We start from the raw sequence: 15,940 nt of genomic DNA on the forward strand, positions 1-15,940 counted from the left end.
TGGCATCAAGGAGCGCCAGTAAAATTGAAGTCAATGGGAATTTGCTGTTGGGGGAGCTCTCTACTGGCTGGAGACATACATAACACAAAGAAAGGTGATTGTGGATGATGGAGGCCACTCATCTCCAGTCCAGGATATTGCTGCAGGAGTTCCTCAGGGTATTACCCTAGACCCACTTATCTTCAGTTGCTTCATCAATGACCTTCCCTCCATCATAAAGTCAGATGTGGGGATGTTCACTGATGCATACTGTTCCATTCAATTTGCAACTCCTCAGACAATGAAGCAGTTTGTGTTAGCATGCAGCACAACTTGGGCTCATAAGTGGCAAGTAACATCTGTGCCATACATGTGCCAGCAATGAGAATATCCAACAAGACAATCTAACCACCTCCCCTGAACTTTCAGCAGTATTACCATCATCAAATCCTCCACCATCAACATCCTGGTGGTGGCGTTTGGTGTCACCATTGACCAGAAACATAACTGCACCAGCTATATAAATACTGTGGCTATAAGAACAGGTCAGAGCTGGGAAATTCTGTTGCAAGTTACTCACTTTCTGACTCCACAATGCCTGTTCATGTACAAGACACAAGTCAGGAGTGTGATGGAATATTCTCCACTTCCCTGGATGAGTGCAGCTCCAACAACACTCAAGATGTTCGACACCATCCAGGACAAAGCAACCCACTCGATCGGCACCCCGTCTAACCAGCTGACACATTCACCGCCTGCACCACCGGCACACTGGCAGCTGCGTGTACAATCTGCAAGTTGCACTGCAGCAACTTGCCAAGGCTTCTTTGATAGCATCTCCCAAAACTCTGACCTCTACCATGTAGAAGGACATGGGCAGGAGGTGCATGGAAACACCACCACCTGCAAGTTCCCCTCCAAGTCGTACGCCATCTTAACTTGGTAATATATCAGTTTCTTCATCGTCGCTGGGTCAAAATCGTGCAACTCCCTATCATCACTGAGAGAGTACCTTCATCACATGGATTGCAGCTCACCACTACCACCTTAAGGGCCATTAGGGATGGGTAGTAAATACTGGTCTTCCCAGTGACATTCCCGACCAGTGAGTGATTTTTTTTTTTAAAAGCCCTTGAATGATTTTTTTCTTTTTTAAAAAAAAAGGCCCAGCTGGCCTGTTAGCCTTGCTGCACTGTTCTCAAATTGCACTTCAAGAAACTTAATGTGCAAAAATATTTTGAACTGAACGATGCAGGTGCCGTTGGATGCCCTGAAACAGCAACATCTATTGCTATGAATAACAGCAAACTTCCCTTTCTCCCCCACCCACCCTTCTCCCTTTTAGCTCTTCCCCTCCAATTTTCGCTCCTTCTGTTACCTACACCTTTCCCCCCTCCTGAAGCACTCATGGTGGGTACAGTTCCAGAGCTGCCCACTGCATCTGAGAATCTGTTAGTGCCAGGTCATCACAACCGACCTGAAGAACCTCAACTTATATCAGACTATGCAGTTTTAGAAAGGATCCCTGGAAAAGTGATCAGGAGCTGGAAATGTGCAAGAGTTCATTATACCCCCCTCCCCCTTTCTCACAGAGGGTCCGAGCATACAATGTCACCGACAACCATCCACAGCGAAGATGGTTACAGCACAGAAGGACTGCATGCAGCCATTCGTGTTTATGCTAGCTCTCTGCAAAAGCAATTTAGCCAGCCCCCTCCCCATACCCTGTAAATATTTTCCCTTCAGGTGCTTATACAGTTGCTTTTTAAAAACCATGCTTGAACCTGCTTTCACCATCCATTCAGGCAATGTATTCCAAAATGTATTTTAAAAAAAAAATTTCTCATGTTGCCTTTGGTTCTTAAGCCAGTTACTTTAAGTTTGTGTCCTCTGGTTTTCAACTGTTCTGCTAACGGAAACAGTTTCTCTCTGTCTAGACCCCTCATGATTTTGAAAATCTCTATCAAATCTCCTCTTTTATATATATTATATATATAATATAAATATATATATATAGATGCTGCCAGACCTGCTGAGTGGTTCCAGCATTTCTTGTTTTTATTTCAGATTTCCAGCATCTGCAGTATTTTGCTTTTATCACGATCCCTTATGTTTTTTTTAAACCACTTTCTTAATCTGCCCTGCCACCTTCAATAATTTGTGCACAGATGCCCCGTGTCTCTTTTCTTGCACCCACTTTAGAATTGTACCCTTTAATTTATATTGCCTCTCCTCATTCTTCCTACCAAACTGTATCACTTCGTACTTCTCTGCGTTGTTTCATCTGTCACATGTCTGCCGAATCCACCAGCCTGTTTATCACATGCACATCCGTTCAATATACTTCCAAGTTTTGTATAATCTGCAAATCTTGAAGTTGTGCCTTGTAGACCCAAGTCTAAGTCATTGATACAGATCAAGAAAAGCCGTGGTCCTAATATGACCCCTGGGGAACACCTTGCTCCAGTTTGTAAAACAACCATTCATCATTACTCTGTTTCCTGTTGCTTAGCCAGCTTTGTATCCATGCAGCCACTTCCTCTTTGATCTATAGGCTTCAACTTTGCTGAAAAGTCTATTATGTGGCACTTCATCAAATCCCTTTTGGATGTCCATATACACGACATCAAACACATACTCTCTGCTTTCATTTCCTTTTTCATTCCCCTGTGAACTTTCTATATTCAACTTGGTTTTCACTTGTATTATCAACCTGACATCTGTCATATGTGTTCCGAAGAAGGGTCACTGACCCGAAACGTTAACTCTGCTTCTCTTTCCACAGATGCTGCCAGACCTGCTGAGTGAATCCAGCATTTCTTGTTTTTGTATCTGTCATATGTGCCCTTTTTTTGCTTCCTTAGTCCCTTTTCATCATCCAGGCAGCTCTGACTTTGGTTGCCTTACCTTTGCCCCTCCTGGTAATGTACTTCAACTGGACCCAAACCGTCTCCTCTTTAACGGCAGCCCATTGTTCGATTATAGTTTTTCTTGCCAATCTTTGATTCCAATTTACCTGGGACAGATCAGTTCTCATCAACTAAAATTGGCCCTCCACCAATTAAGTTGTTTTAGTCTCGATAGCTCCTTGTCCTTTTCTATAGCTAATCAAAGCCTTATGATACAATGATCACTGTTCCATAAATGTTCCCCTACTGACACTTGATCCACTTGACCTAACTCATTCTCCAGAACGAGATCCCAGTAATGCCTTCTTCCACCGATTTGGAAATGTACTTGCTTAAGAAAATTCTCCTGAACACAGTTCAGAAATATTCCCCTCATTGTCCTTTATGCCATTACTATCCCATTCTGTATTAGGACAGTTGAAGTCCTCTATTATAACTACTCTATAGTTTTTGCACTTCTCTGTAATTACCCTGCAAATTTGCTCCTCTATGTCTTTCACACTAGTTGGTAGCCTATAGAATACACCCAGCAGTGTAATGGTACCTCTATTGTTTCTTAAGACCAGTGATCAAACTTGAAACCTCTGATCTGCGTGGCTTACTGCCTGTCTTCATGGTACATTTACTGACTGAGCCAAATGTGGAGTGCGATTTAACTAACAGCTTGGTATTTTGTTTTCTTTTAATATAATGTTAAAACAAGACAAATGAAGACGAGCTTCAAGTGTAATGGAATTTATTCTTGTGAATTCTTCCACTCACAGCAATCCCAAAGTGGGTGGTCAAGCCAACAGACAGCCAGCTAGATGAAGGGAAGCCAGGATTTTTGCACTGTAGCAGCCGGGCCAGCCCAACTCCCACAGTTACATGGTTCAGGAACAATGTGGACATTTCTGGTGTAAGTATGTCACTGATCTTTGGAGGTATCCGTGTGGTTTATATTTGACACCTTCACCAATGTGAGCCAATGTAAATGTTTATCCTTCCTTCCTTCTAAAGATAATATGGTTCCATGAGCAGGAGTCACCTTCTGCCTTTCACAAGTATGAATCCTTGCTGTTAACAGGTTAGTCAACCAGAAGAGGGCATCTCAGCTGAGTTTATTTTTCTGTTCAGTCTTCACATATGCACTTTTTGAGAAGGGATTACTGAATTTACAGTTGGGAGCCCTGGATGATTTTATCCTGTAGTGCCACCATCACAGTCCTGGCTGACATCAGCTAACAGCACAGATGGCGCATTAGATGCTTATGTTCAACGGCAAATATTCAGTCACAATGTTAGACTTCACTTTTAGCCATACTTTATAGTGAGCCCGACAGGAGCAGCATTGTGTTGAGGCATTTCATTAGAGTCTTTAGCTGTAACTGCCTCTTAACAATCTAGAGAAAGAACTCACATTTATATAGCGCTGTTCACAATCTCTGGACATCCCAAAGCAATTTACAGCCAAGTGTGATCACTGTTAGGAACATAAGAACAGGAGTCAGACATTCAGCCCATGGAGCCTTCTCCGCTATTCAGTTAGATCATGGGTGATCATCTACCTCAACGCCACTTTTCCATGCTACCCCCATATCCCTTGATGTCATTAGTCTCCAGAAATCTATCTGTCTGTTTTGAACATGCTCAATGACTGAACCTCCACAGCCCTCTGGGGTAGAGAATTCCAAAGATTCACCATCCTCTGAGTGAATAAATTCCTCCTCATCTCAGTCTTAAATTGCCTACCCCTTATTCTGAGATTGTCTTCTGGTTCTACACTCAGCAGCCAGAGGAAACATTTATAATCTACCCTGTCATGCCCTGTAAGAATTCTGTAAGTTTCAATGCGATCACCTCTCATTCTTCAAAACTCTAGAGAATACAGCCCCAGTTTCCTCAATCTCTCCTCATAAAACAATCCCGCCATCCCAGGGATTAGTCTGGTGAACCTCCATTGCTGGCTTTCCTTAATCCACATTTGTCCAAGTGACTGTTAATTTTGTCCTGAATTATCATTTCTAAAAGTTTTCCCACCATCCTGGTTAAACTGGCTGGCCTGTAGTTATTGGGCTTATCTTTACACCCTTTTTGATCAAGGGAGTAGCATTTGCATTTCTGCAGTCCTCTGGCATCACCCCTGTATCTAAGAAGGGTTAGAAGATTATGGCCAGTGCCGCCTCATTTTCCACCCTTAGTTCCCTCAGTATCCTCGGATGCATTTTTTTTTTTCAATCAGTGATTTCCATTTAATAGTAATTTCAGAGAATCACAGAATTGTTACAGTGCAGAATGAGGCTGTTCAGCCCATTATAGAACATAGAACATTACAGCGCAGTACAGGCCCTTCGGCCCTCGATGTTGCGCCGACCTGTGAAACCATCTGACCTACACTATTCCATTTTCATCCATATGTCTATCCAATGACCACTTAAATGCCCTTAAAGTTGGCGAGCCTACTACTGTTGCAGGCAGGGCGTTCCACGCCCCTACTACTCTCTGAGTAAAGAAACTACCTCTGACATCTGTCCTATATCTATCACCCCTCAACTTAAAGCTATGTCCCCTCGTGTTTGCCATCACCATCCGAGGAAAAAGACTCTCACTATCCACCCTATCTAACCCTCTGATTATCTTATATGTCTCTATTAAGTCACCTCTCCTCCTCCTTCTCTCTAACGAAAACAACCTCAAGTCCCTCAGCCTTTCCTCGTAAGACCTTCCCTCCATACCAGGCAACATCCTAGTAAATCTCCTCTGCACCCTTTCCAAAGCTTCCACATCCTTCCTATAATGCGGTGACCAGAACTGCACGCAATACTCCAGGTGTGGCCGCACCAGAGTTTTGTACAGCTGCAGCATGACCTCGTGGCTCCGAAACTCGATCCCCCTACTAATAAAAGCTAACACACCATATGCCTTCTTAACAGCCCTATTAACCTGGGTGGCAACTTTCAAGGATTTATGTACCTGGACACCAAGATCTCTCTGCTCATCTTCCCATTAGCCCAGTACTCTGCATTTCTGTTACTCCTTCCAAAGTGAATCTCCTCACACTTTTCCGCACTAAACTCCATTTGCCATCTCTCAGCCCAGCTCTGCAGCCTATCTATGTCCCTCTGTAACCTACAACATCCTTCGGCACTATCCACAACTCCACCGACCTTCATGTCATCCGCAAATTTACTAACCCACCCTTCTACACCCTCTTCCAGGTCATTTATAAAAATGACAAACAGCAATGGCCCCAAAACAGATCCTTGCGGTACACCACTAGTAACTAAACTCCAGGATGAACATTTGCCATCAACCACCACCCTCTGTCTTCTTTCAGCTAGCCAATTTCTGATCCAAAGCACTAGATCACCTTCAATCCCATACTTCTGTATTTTCTGCAATAGCCTACCGTGGGGAACCTTATCAAACGCCTTACTGAAATCCATATACACCACATCCACGGCTTTACCCTCATCCACCTGTTTGGTCACCTTCTCGAAAAACTCTAAGGTTTGTGAGGCACGACCTACCCTTCACAAAACCGTGCTGACTATCTCTAATGAACTTATTCTTTTCAAGATGATTATAAATCCTATCTCTTATAACCTTTTCCAACATTTTACCCACAACCGAAGTAAGGCTCACAGGTCTATAATTACCAGGGCTGTCTTTACTCCCCTTCTTGAACAAGGGGACAACATTTGCTATCCTCCAGTCTTCCAGCACTATTCCTGTCGACACTGACGACATAAAGATCAAGGTCAAAGGCTCTGCAATCTCCTCCCTGGCTTCCCAGAGAATCCTAGGATAAATCCCATCTGGCCCAGGAGACTTATCTAGTCCTCACTGGCTCTCTGAAAGAGCAATTCCCTCAGTTGTATTCCCCTGCCTTCTCCCTGTAACCCTGCACATTCTTCCTTTTTATATAACAGTCTAATTCCCTTTTGAATGCTTCAATTGAACCTGCCTCCACTACGTTCTCAGGCAGTGCATTCCAGACCTTAACCACTTTCTACATGAAAAAGTTTTTCCTCATGTCACTTTTGCTTCTCTTACAAAAAATACTTTAAACCTGTGTCCCCTTGTCCTCGAACTTTTTGAGTACCTCTACCAAATGACTCCTCAGCCTTCTCTTCTCCAAGGAAAGCAGTCCTAACTTCTCGAATCTATCTTCATAATTTTATGACCGAGGCAGGAGGGGTGTACTGTTAATTCAGTCCCACTTCTCCACAGGTCACAACATATATTTAAATTTCCCCACTTTACTGAAACAGCCAATCGGATACTCTTTATTTTTTTCCCCAGAGTAAAGCACACCAACCAGGTTTCTTGAACAAACAACAAAATTATCCGTTTATTATAAAACCAAGTCTTAACCAATAATAAAGCAAACAAACAAATTGAAATGTTAAAGCCCCCTTATTGATCCTAGCCCTCATCTGCACGCGCACACCACATACACACACGACCGAGAGAAAGAAAGGATTTTTGTTTACAGCTGTTGCAAAGAAATAGAAGGAATTAAAAAAACACTTCGGCTTAAAAGACGGTATGGAAGGAAGTCCATTCTTTTGGCGAGGTGTCTCAAAGGCGCATAGGTGGCTGTCACTGGAGTCTTCCTAGAACAATTCTTTCCAGGCGATGTTGGTCATCAGTCTAGGTAGGCTTCTGAAAGATGCAGCACAGAAAGCTCCAGTCAGGCTTTACAGCAGGAAGCAGCAACATAGCAATAAAGGTTTCTTCAAATATAGGAGGAAATAGTAAAACTTGATGCAACAACTTCTTTCTGTTTCCAGGCCAAATGCCAACTGGCTTTTTTAACACTTCCCATTTAACAAGTTCTGTGACTACTATTAATCTTGGCTTGACATTCCTTGGCAAACATCCTTGCAGAGTCACAAGTACAACCCCTGCTGGGTTATTTGCAAACAGATGCCTTCCAGTAAGACTTGTTTACTAGCCAACCTTCTGGGGACCTTCCCTTTTGTTTTTTAAAACACAAAGTTCAGCAATGTCCAGAATTCAACTATAGGTTCTTCAAAACATAGTTGTAGAGTTATACAGCACAGAAACAGGCCTTTTGGCCCATCTTGTCTGTGCTGGCCATCAAGCACCTGTCTATTTTAATCCCACTTTCCAGCACCTGGCCTGTAGCCTTGTATGTTATGGCGTTTCAAGTGCTCATCTAAATACTTCTTAAATGTTGAGGGTTACTGCCTCTACCACCTCTTCAGGCAGTGTGTTCCAGATTCCAACCACCCTCTTGGTGAAATTTTTTTTCCTCAAATCCCCTCTAAACCACCTGCCCCTTACCTTAAATCTATGCCCCCTGGTTATTGACACCTCTGCTAATGGAAAAAGTTTCTTCCTATCTGTCCTATCAATGCCCATCATAATTTTATATACCTCAATCAGGTCTCCCCTCAGCCTTCTCTGCTCTAAGGAAAACAACCCTAGCCTATCCAGTCTCTCTTCATGGCTCCAGCCCAGGCAACATCCTGGTGAATCTCCTCTGCACCCTCTCCAGTGCAATCACATCCTTCCTATAGTGTGGTGCCCAGAACTGTACACAGTACTCCAGCTGTGGCCTAACTAGCATTTTATACAGTTCCATCATAACATCCCGACTGTTATATTCTATGCCTCGGCTAATAAAGGCAAGTATCCCATATGCCTTCCTAACCACCTTATCTACCTATGCTGCTGCCTTCGGTGATCTATCGACAAGTAAGACATATTTTACAAAAGTAATGGAAGCAATCTCATAGCAATAATTGACGTTCCTCATCCCTGGAACCATTCTCGCGAGTCTTTTCTGTACTCTCTCCAACGCCCTCACATCTTTCCTAAAGTGCGGCGCCCAAAACTGGATGCAATACTTCAGCTGAGACCGAACTAGTGTCTTACGCAAGTTCAACATAACTTCCTTGCTCTTGTACTCTATGCCCCTATTAATAAATCCCAGGATACTGTATGCTTTATTAACCGCTCTCTCAACCTGGCCTGCCACCTTCAGTGACTCTGGGAGTTCCCATGTGAAACAGGATAGATGATCAACCAGACCGGGCTGCCCTGCCATCTTTTTATTAAAGTCTGTTCGGCGTAAACTTAAAGCACGGGTCAGGTGCTTGTCTTGTGCTGATGCAACTTTATTTTATAGGGAGGTTAACTAAAATGTATTTATTTATTAACTCCTATGTTCTAAATGCCTTAGATTTTAATTTGCTAAAAAATCAAAACATTTTGGTGTTATTATCCCTTGTTTAATTTTAACTTTATCCCCTAGATCTGATTGATTAATTCAATGCTGATTGTAATTATATGATAAATTAAATAATTGCCTTTACTTTTTAGTATTTGTACAAATTAATCGATGAAGTCTTAATTTATAGTCGATTAACTTAGATTAGCTTAAAAGCTTACCAGTTTCCTCACCCCACATGACTCCTTGTCCTCTGATGTTACTTGGCGTTTTTTTTCCTCCCATTTGGTTCAGACTCGCAGAACACAGCCCGCTCCGCTCCTGCCCTGCTTCAACACTCTTAAAGACTCCGCTTTCCCACTGTGCTTTCCTGATCTTCACCTGGCAGCTTTTCTCAAACTTTCATTCCTATCTAGTGAATCTTCATTTTGGGCACGAATAATCAGTTGTGTTGAAGAATTGCCCCTGCCATTTTTCCATGCGTAACCAATTTCATCATGCCAGCCCTTCCCTCCCCATCCCCCTCCCTCCCCTCCCCATCCCCCTCCTCACCATCCCCCTCCCTCCCTCACCGTCCCCCTCCCTCCCTCTCCGTCCCCCTCCCTCCCTCCCTCTCCGTCCCCCTCCCTCCCTCCCCTCCCTCCCTCCTTAATTAGGTTAATTAGGGCGGCACAGTGGCGCAGTGGTTAGCACCGCAGCCTCAGCTCCAGCGACCCGGGTTCAATTCTAGGTACTGCCTGTGTGGAGTTTGCAAGTTCTCCCTGTGTCTGCGTGGGTTTCCTCCGGGTGCTCCGGTTTCCTCCCACAAGCCAAAAGACTTGCAGTTTGATAGGTAAATTGGCCATTATAAATTGCCCCTAGTATAGGTAGGTGGTAGGGAAATAAAGGGACAGGTGGGGATGTTTGGTAGGAATATGGGATTAGTGTAGGATTAGAATAAATGGGTGGTTGATGGTCGGCACAGACTCGGTGGGCCGAAGGGCCTGTTTCAGTGCTGTATCTCTAAACTAAAAAACTCCCTCCCTCCCTTTCCCCCCCCCGGAAACAGTCTTTTCAGCTAAGGTAACTTTGGGCTACCCTTACCTTCTGCTGTTATTCTGTACCTGCCCCCACCCCACTGTTGCCAACTGTTGGAAACCGCACCTGCATGATATGCTCCTGTCCTCTGTGTGCCCTGTGTGTGCCAGGCACCACCCACTAAATAAATCCATCAACAAACGTGCCCCTTAAACTGGTCAACTAAAACAATCCAGACTGACACAGTGGTGGTGTCTCAATAAAACATCTTTGGATTTTCCTTGATTTTACTTGCCAATGGTTTTTTTAATGGCCTCGCTTTGCTTTCCTAATTTCCTTTTTAATTTCACCCTTACACTTTCTAACAGTATTGAGCTCTCAGCATCTGACATAAGCTTCTTTTTTTTTTTGCCTTATCCTACACTGCATGCTCTTTGACATCCAGTGAGGTCTAGATTTGGTAGTTCCACCCTTTCTTCTTTCTGGGACATACTTGTTTTGAGCCTTCTATCTCCTTGAATCTTTCCCACTGCTCTGAGACTGATTTACAATAAAGTAGCTCTTCTCAGTCCACTTTTGCCAAATTAAGTTTCTGCTTCAGAAGTGTGTAAAATGCTGGTTAGGCTACAGCAGGAGTATTACGTACAGTTCTGGTCACCACGTTACAGAAAGGACGTAATTGCTCTGGAGAGAGTACAGAGGAGATTTACAAGAATGTTGCCAAGGCTTGAAAGTTGCAGCTATGAGGAAAGATTGGATAGGCTAGGATTGTTTTCCTTAGAACAGAGGAGGCTGAGGGGTGACTTAATTGAGGTGTACAAAATTATGAAGGGCCTAGATAGAGTAAACAGGAAGGACCTGTTTCCCCTAGCGGAAAGGTCAATTACTGGGGGGGGCACAGATTTAAGGTGATTGGTAGAAGGATTAGAGGGGACATGAGGAAAACCTTTTTCACCCAGAGGGTGGTGTGTGTCTGGAATTCACTGACTGGAATGGTGGTGGAGGCAGAAACTCTCAATTCTTTGAAAAGGTACCTGGACATGCACCTAATGTGCTGTAACCTGCAAGGCTACGGACCAGGTGCTAGAAGGTGGGATTAGATTGGGCAGCTAGTTTTTTCAGTCGGCACGGACACGACGGGCGAATTGGCATCTTCTGTGCCGTAATTTTTCTATGGTTCTTGGTCAAATTGACCTTTCCCCAATTTAAGACTTTTACTGTTTTCTGTAACTACACTAAATCTAATTGGATTGCGATCACTACCACCAAAATGCTGTCCTGCTGATATCCCTTCCATCTGTCCAGCTTCATTTCCGAAAACTAAATTCAAAACTGCCTTTTGCTAGGGTTGCTATGTACTGACATTTTATGAATTCTGCACCTTCTATACCTTCACACTGATTTTTATTTATCCCAGTTAATATTAGCGTGGTTAAAATCCCCTATTACAGCACTATTCATTCTACTCTTCTCAGCAATTTGCCTACCTGTTTGCTCTTCTATTTCCCCTCTGACTCCTTGGGGGTCTAGAGTATATTTCCCACAGTGTGATTGCCCTTTTTTGTTCTTCAGTTCAAGTCATATGGCTTAATTTGATGATCCATCTAGCATATCATCCCTCCTCACAGCTGTGATTGTTCCCTTAACCAATATTCCGACACCCCCCCCCCCCCACCCCGCTCTTATTCCCTTCTCTATCACATGTTAAGCTGCCATTCCTGCTCTCCTTTAAGCTATGTTTCATTAATAGCTATGATATACTTCCAAGTGTCTCTGTGCCCTCAACTCATCTGCCTTAATCACTAGACTCTTTCCACTGAAGTAGATACCACTAATCACTCCTAAACTACTCCTTTGTTGTCTGTTTTCTCTCCTTTGTTTTCCCTGTCTTACATACCTGCTTACTCATTTTCTGCCTTCCATTTCCAGCTTTGCTTCTCTCTCCTCTGAATCTGTGTTCAGGCTCCCATTCCCCTGCCAAGCTAGTTTAAAGCCTCCCAATGGCACCAGCAAATCTCCCACCATAATATTGACCCTGGCCCTGGTGAGGAGTAACCCATCCAGCTTGTATAGGACCCAATGCACCAGGAATCTATAGCCCACCCTCCAGCACTATCTCTTCAGCCGTGCATTCATCTGCACTGTCTAGTTATTTCTGTATTAACTTGCCTGTGGCACCAGAAGTAATCCTGAGATTACTACCTTTTGAGGTCCAACTTTTTAAACTTACTTCCTAGCTCCCTGAATTCTGCCTATGGGACCTCAGTCCTCCTCTTATCTATGTCATTGGTACCAATATGGACCAACCTCAGGCGGTTCACCCTTCCCCCTCAGAATTTTCTGTAGCCGCTCGGTGGCATCCTTGACCCTGGCACCAGGGAGGCAACATACTATCTTGGAATCATGTCTGTGGCTCTAGAAAAGCCTGTCAGTTCCCCTAACTATTGAAAGCTCTATCAGTATTGCTTTTCTAACTTTCTTTCCCTCCCTCCCCACAGCCTCTGTACCTGAGCCACTAATGGTGTCATGGACTTGGCTCTGGCTGTACTCTCCAGAGGAACCATCAACCTCACCCAGTATTCAAAACCTGATACCAGTTAGAGACCAAGATGTACTCGGGACTCCTGCACTACCTGCCTAGTCCTGTTTGTTGGGCTGAATGGCAGCCTCCTGTACTATAAATGACAAACTCTGACTCCTACTTGTCCGTCTAGTGGTTTATCCATTCCCTCTCTGCCTGCACACCCTTACGCTGATCACTTTTCAGAAATGTGCTATCTACATAGTTCACGGCCTTGTGGATGTACTGCAGTGACGCCACTTCCAACACGTGGTTGTCCTGGACACGAGTAGTGTGCTGGAGTTCCCGCATGGTACAGGATGTGCATTGGACAGGACCGGGGTCCTTTCCATTCCTCTATTTATTAGATAATGAGCGATACTTACTAGGAATAAACTTAAGACTTGTCCCTGACTCTGGACAAAAAAAAACTCACCAGTCACCTTGCACTCCCTGATCTCCAGGATCTCCGATTGAAGAGCTTTTGTGAAAGAAATTACTTTCTGTTACTCACCCAGTTTGTTCAACCTCAGGTCCTCTTAGTCCTGAATCTCCTCTCTTTATGTTCCCGCTGCCTTTGTTCTTACCACCTCAGCTCAAGCTCGTGCTCTGAAAAATACAAATTGAATGTTATTTGTGAGTCTCCTAACTGCTTAGTTTCAGGTGTTTGTTTCATAGTGCTGTTCAAAGAAGTTTTTGGAACAGAAGATGTTAAATTATTACCCCAAACTGAGCATGCTGCTGGCTTTAGTTGCAATTAGAAAGTCTTAAAATTCTAACATTCTTCAAAGCAAATTATATATTTTTTAAAAGCTTGAACTACATGCTGATATATTTAATTGACTGAACATTTCATGGCTTATTCTGGTAAAGTATCTTAATTTGAAGCATCATGTATAGATACAGCTGGGGAAGGCCATTGTGACCATATTAACTCAAACATTTAAAATGAAAGATCAACAATCGGCCATTGCATCATCTAATTAACTCTGAAGTATATTGACTCCACTGGAAATATTGATCATTCCTTTGTAGGTCTACGTATGTCTGGGCGGCACAGTGGCGCAGTGGTTAGCACCGCAGCCTCACAGCTCCAGCGACCCGGGTTCGATTCTGGGTACTGCCTGTGTGGAGTTTGCAAGTTCTCCCTGTGTCTGCGTGGGTTTTCGCCGGGTGCTCCGGTTTCCTCCCACAGCCAAAGACTTGCAGGTTGATAGGTAAATTGGCCATTATAAATTTCCCCTAGTATAGGTAGGTGGTAGGGAAATATAGGGACAGGTGGGGATGTGGTAGGAATATGGGATTAGTGTAGGATTAGTATAAATGGGTGGTTGATGGTCGGCACAGACTTGGTGGGCCGAAGGGCCTGTTTCAGTGCTGTATCTCTAAATAAATAAAAAATGTTCTGCCACACTTGTCCTATACTTGCCATTATTTTTCTAATTATTGCTCATTCTAGTATCCTGGTTCCCCATTAATGTGCCTTTTAATATCTTTACACTTCTATAAACTGTCGTCTTAGTCTCGTCCCTTCAACAATAAAGGACCTCATTTTCTACTTCTGTTTCATGTAGCTCAATCCTCTGGCTGGAGCTTGTTCTTGTTGTTTCTCTGCATTTCCCAACTTCAGTGTTTCTCTTTTGTCTTGGTGTCCAAATCTGAACTGCCTACATGAGATGCAGTTTGACCAGAGCACTGTACTGGTCATTCTCCAACTTGTATTCAACTTAGTTAAGCATTCAATTTGCATCATCTGTTGTGCTCACCTTCAATGAGTCCACAGGCTTCAATTTGGCAAATGACAACTGCTCCAATTTGTTACCTTAATAATGCTATTCAATGTTTGAAGATCAAGCTTTTTTTTATTCTTTATCATTGGTGAATCCTGGACCATGAATGTTGGCAAGCTGTTCAAATGTAGAGGCTATTGCAGTAGAGCCTGATTCCTGTCCTTGCCCTCTGAAATAACCTAGCTAACTACTCAATAGTAAACTAATGAACTGAATAAGTCAACCTAGCACCACACAGTCAGATCTAGGCATTGCAGCTTCAAGGTTTGCCTTCTGAAGCTCAATTTCACAAACTAATTGAAATAACGTTGCAGCTACACATTGTTCTGTGTACAAAAGCAACTCTTCTGCGTCACAGGTGTTAGTGTTGAAGCATTAACCACCTTCCACCCAAGCTAGCTGAAACCGATTTTTAAATCAGAATTCTTGTCTGAATTCATTTGGGGAAAAAAAAAGTTCTTTATTTGACAAAGAATGTGGGTTGTATTTTTTATTTTTAGCCTGTGCTTACCAGGCTTCTGTAAATTTCAATGGCTCCTCATTGGCTTGATTAATTTGCAGGACAGTCGATTTGAGCAGTTTGACAATGGAACTCTGCGCATTAATAATGTGGAGGTGTATGATGGAACTCTGTATAAATGTCAGAGCAGCACCCCAGCAGGGATCATTGAGGGATATGCACGTGTCAAAGTACTAGGTAAGTGCAGATATTCATTCACTACAGATAGCTAAATTAGGATCATTTTTATTTTCATTTGTAACAATTTTTCAATTGATTAAATTCAACCATTTTGTTTGGAGTATGAATTCAGTAGTGCAAGATATGCTGTACAAGGTAAGTCCAAGCACCAGCTCTGCTGCAGACCGAAAATCCCAACCTTGTACATCATAGAGCCGTTCCCAGGTTGCGGCTTTTTTTCTTTCCCCATATTTTGTGGAGATATATTTCCACAGTCATTAATAATCTCTAATGCCTCACCAGTTGATTATTTGTGATTATCTGGATGACTAGTGCCAGCAAGCTCTTCAGCCTTAGAGCGCATCACGGCTACACCTGATCCTATTGTGTACTTTGTCATAGAGAGAGTCATAGAGTCATACAGCATAGAAACAGGCCCTTCGGCCCACCATGTCCATGCCGACCATAGTGCCTATCTATTCTAATCCCACCTGCCTGCATTAATTCCATATCTCTCTACGTCTTTCTCATTCAAGTACCTGTCCAAATGCCTCTTAAATGTTGCTACTGTTCCTGCCTCCACCACCACCTCAGGCAGCTCATTCCAGATACCCACTATTCTTTGTGTGAAAAATTTACCCCTTTGATCCCCTTTAAACCTCCCCCTTCTCACCTTAAATCTATGCCGTCTAGTCTTAGTCACCCCCACCATGGGAAACAGACTCTGGCTATCTACCCTATCTATGCCTCTCAATTTTATATACCTCTATCATGTCCCCTCTCAGCCTCCTTCGCTCCAGGGAAAACAGACCCAGCCTATCCAAT

General features: G+C 43.4%; 1 protein-coding gene across 4 annotated transcripts in view; it reads left to right on the forward strand.

The window, feature by feature from the left end:
- LOC137366035 (inactive tyrosine-protein kinase 7-like) overlaps window positions 1-15,940 on the forward strand; it is a 583,411-nt gene that overhangs the window by 408,546 nt on the left and 158,925 nt on the right. For all 4 annotated transcript variants that reach the window (XM_068028160.1, XM_068028157.1, XM_068028158.1 and 1 more), the window contains 2 exons: window positions 3,653-3,786; window positions 14,998-15,133. In XM_068028160.1, the coding sequence (XP_067884261.1) occupies window positions 3,653-3,786; window positions 14,998-15,133 (270 nt within the window). The remainder of the gene's footprint in view (window positions 1-3,652; window positions 3,787-14,997; window positions 15,134-15,940) is intronic.

Source organism: Heterodontus francisci, chromosome 3, assembly GCF_036365525.1.
Source record: "Heterodontus francisci isolate sHetFra1 chromosome 3, sHetFra1.hap1, whole genome shotgun sequence".
In the NCBI taxonomy this organism is placed as follows: domain Eukaryota; kingdom Metazoa; phylum Chordata; class Chondrichthyes; order Heterodontiformes; family Heterodontidae; genus Heterodontus; species Heterodontus francisci.